The sequence below is a fragment of the Buceros rhinoceros genome, unplaced genomic scaffold (genome assembly GCF_000710305.1).
Source record: "Buceros rhinoceros silvestris isolate BGI_N320 unplaced genomic scaffold, ASM71030v1 scaffold39230, whole genome shotgun sequence".
Lineage (NCBI taxonomy): Eukaryota > Metazoa > Chordata > Aves > Bucerotiformes > Bucerotidae > Buceros > Buceros rhinoceros.
In genome coordinates this window covers 10,341-12,173 of record NW_010392060.1, presented here as the reverse complement: position 1 = coordinate 12,173, position 1,833 = coordinate 10,341, and the positions used below count along the sequence as shown (strand labels likewise).

The 1,833-nt window shown below is 46.1% G+C and overlaps 1 protein-coding gene across 1 annotated transcript in view; it reads right to left on the bottom strand.

Annotated features, from left to right (window-relative positions):
* Positions 1–1,595, bottom strand: part of SYBU (syntabulin (syntaxin-interacting)) — a gene marked incomplete at its 5' end in the record, with an annotated part of 7,860 nt that extends 6,265 nt beyond the window's left edge. Inside the window, one exon of the mRNA XM_010143783.1 lies at positions 1,506–1,595. Coding sequence (XP_010142085.1) covers positions 1,506–1,595 — 90 coding nt within the window. The remainder of the gene's footprint in view (positions 1–1,505) is intronic.
* Between the last annotated feature and the right edge of the window lie 238 nt (positions 1,596–1,833).

Sequence of the window (1,833 nt, the reverse complement as noted above, 5' to 3'; positions counted from 1 at the left end):
AGAGTGAAAATCTCATGGAAATTGTAACTCAAAGACAGTTTTCAAAGGAGCATGAATCACAAACATCCTTCCTTTGTCCATCCTGTGTGAATTTCAGAAGTCGCATGACTTTTCAAACATCCCTGAGGACAAGCGCTGGATTTGTTCCAGATTTGCAACATTTCTTCAGAACTGGCACTTCAGCAAGAGCAGAAAAAAAAACATTTGGACACAAAACCCTGATGCAAGAGAAGCCATTTGAGGACTCGGCCGTGAACATTTGTTGTGACAACCTGTTTGCTTTCTCACAGCCATCAGTATGTGCATGAGGCTGCCCACGTGGCTCCTTCAGGAGCCCAGTGATTAGGAGCACACAGTTCTAACTGGAGACTTCTCTTGCTTTAAACCATACAAAAATACCACCTGCTCTGAGAAGGCTGCCTCTGTTTTGGTTTCTGAGATGAGGTACACATACGTGTATATACGTATAAACACGTGCAGGCTCACAGGGTATATACACTTGTGTATATGTACACATACATGCAGGTTTTCACGTGGCGCGGAAGCATAGTAAGGCAGTTCTAACAGCCTTAAAATAATCCAGTGATCACGTGTGGCTCTCAAGAGCTTCTCTGGTGCCCAGTCATCTACCTGACTACTGACTTTCTATGGATCACAGCTTTTATTTCCCAAGCTCTGGCATATACAAGGAAATCTGCTCTCCCTTTGCCAAGGTCAGCAGTAGAGAGATAAAACTAAGAAAGTCAAGAAAGTCTTATCATCTGGAAAAAAAACCACCCTCAGGTTAGGATTTTTTCAGTCTGTCACTCAAATGGCAAATGGCCCAAGCTGTATCCAGGTCTGATGCTGTAGAGCCACAGTAACGGATGGTGACTTTAACTGAGGGCGTGGAAATAACTTTCCAATGTCCTTTAAGCAGCTGGTCAGAGGGAACATTTCTCACCTGAGAATTTGAGTGCTGCCCCACACATAGACACCCCTGGCAGGTGGCTGCAGCCCTACCAGAAATCCCATTTTTGCTATCTTTCCCACGACAGGCAGATGCGGCTGCAGCTACCATTTGTCCCCACCGCAGCAGATAAACCTTCAAGTGCACAATCTCTCTTAAAGCCTCTGCAGAGCTGATGGTGATGGGCTCATGTTGTATCCCTGAATACCTGGGACTGGGAAAAGGCCTTGTTGCAGCATACCTTCACAGCCTTAAAAAGGATGAGACACCCAGCAGCCACCCTTACCATCCGGCCACTCTTAGTGACCAGTCTTAGGATCAGACGTGTTCCGCATTTAAGCCAGTACTTCCCCAACCTCAGCAAGTCTGAGGCCAGCCACCATTTCTCTGTGCCTCTGGTTCAGCCCAGCCCGGAATATTCTTCATCCCACTTTCAAAGGGTTTAAATGCAAGCATAGCTCTTCAAAAGGTTATCCCAGGAACTCCGCTTTATCACCTCTAACCAATTCCATGCCCAGTACAACACCCCTGATAATCAGACCCAAGTATCTACAGCCCTAACCAGATCAGAACGGCATGCAAGTTTGCAAGGGGAGGGAGAGAGAGCGGCAAAGCTGCTTCGTTTCACAGAGTATTTATATCGTGTCTACAGATGTAGATGTCAGTGACCCTTTCCTTGGGGAAGCAAAATGACTGTGGGACATGATGTCAAGGCTGCAACAGTTTTCCTGATAAACAAAACATTCCCATACACAAGACTGAAGTACATTCCAAATACTGCCTCAGTACCACACTATTCCCATATCTACTTTTCCAAACAAGACCAGAACAGGTAAACAAATTGCACAGATATCATACCTCCGGTGTTCGGGCCCCCAGTGCAT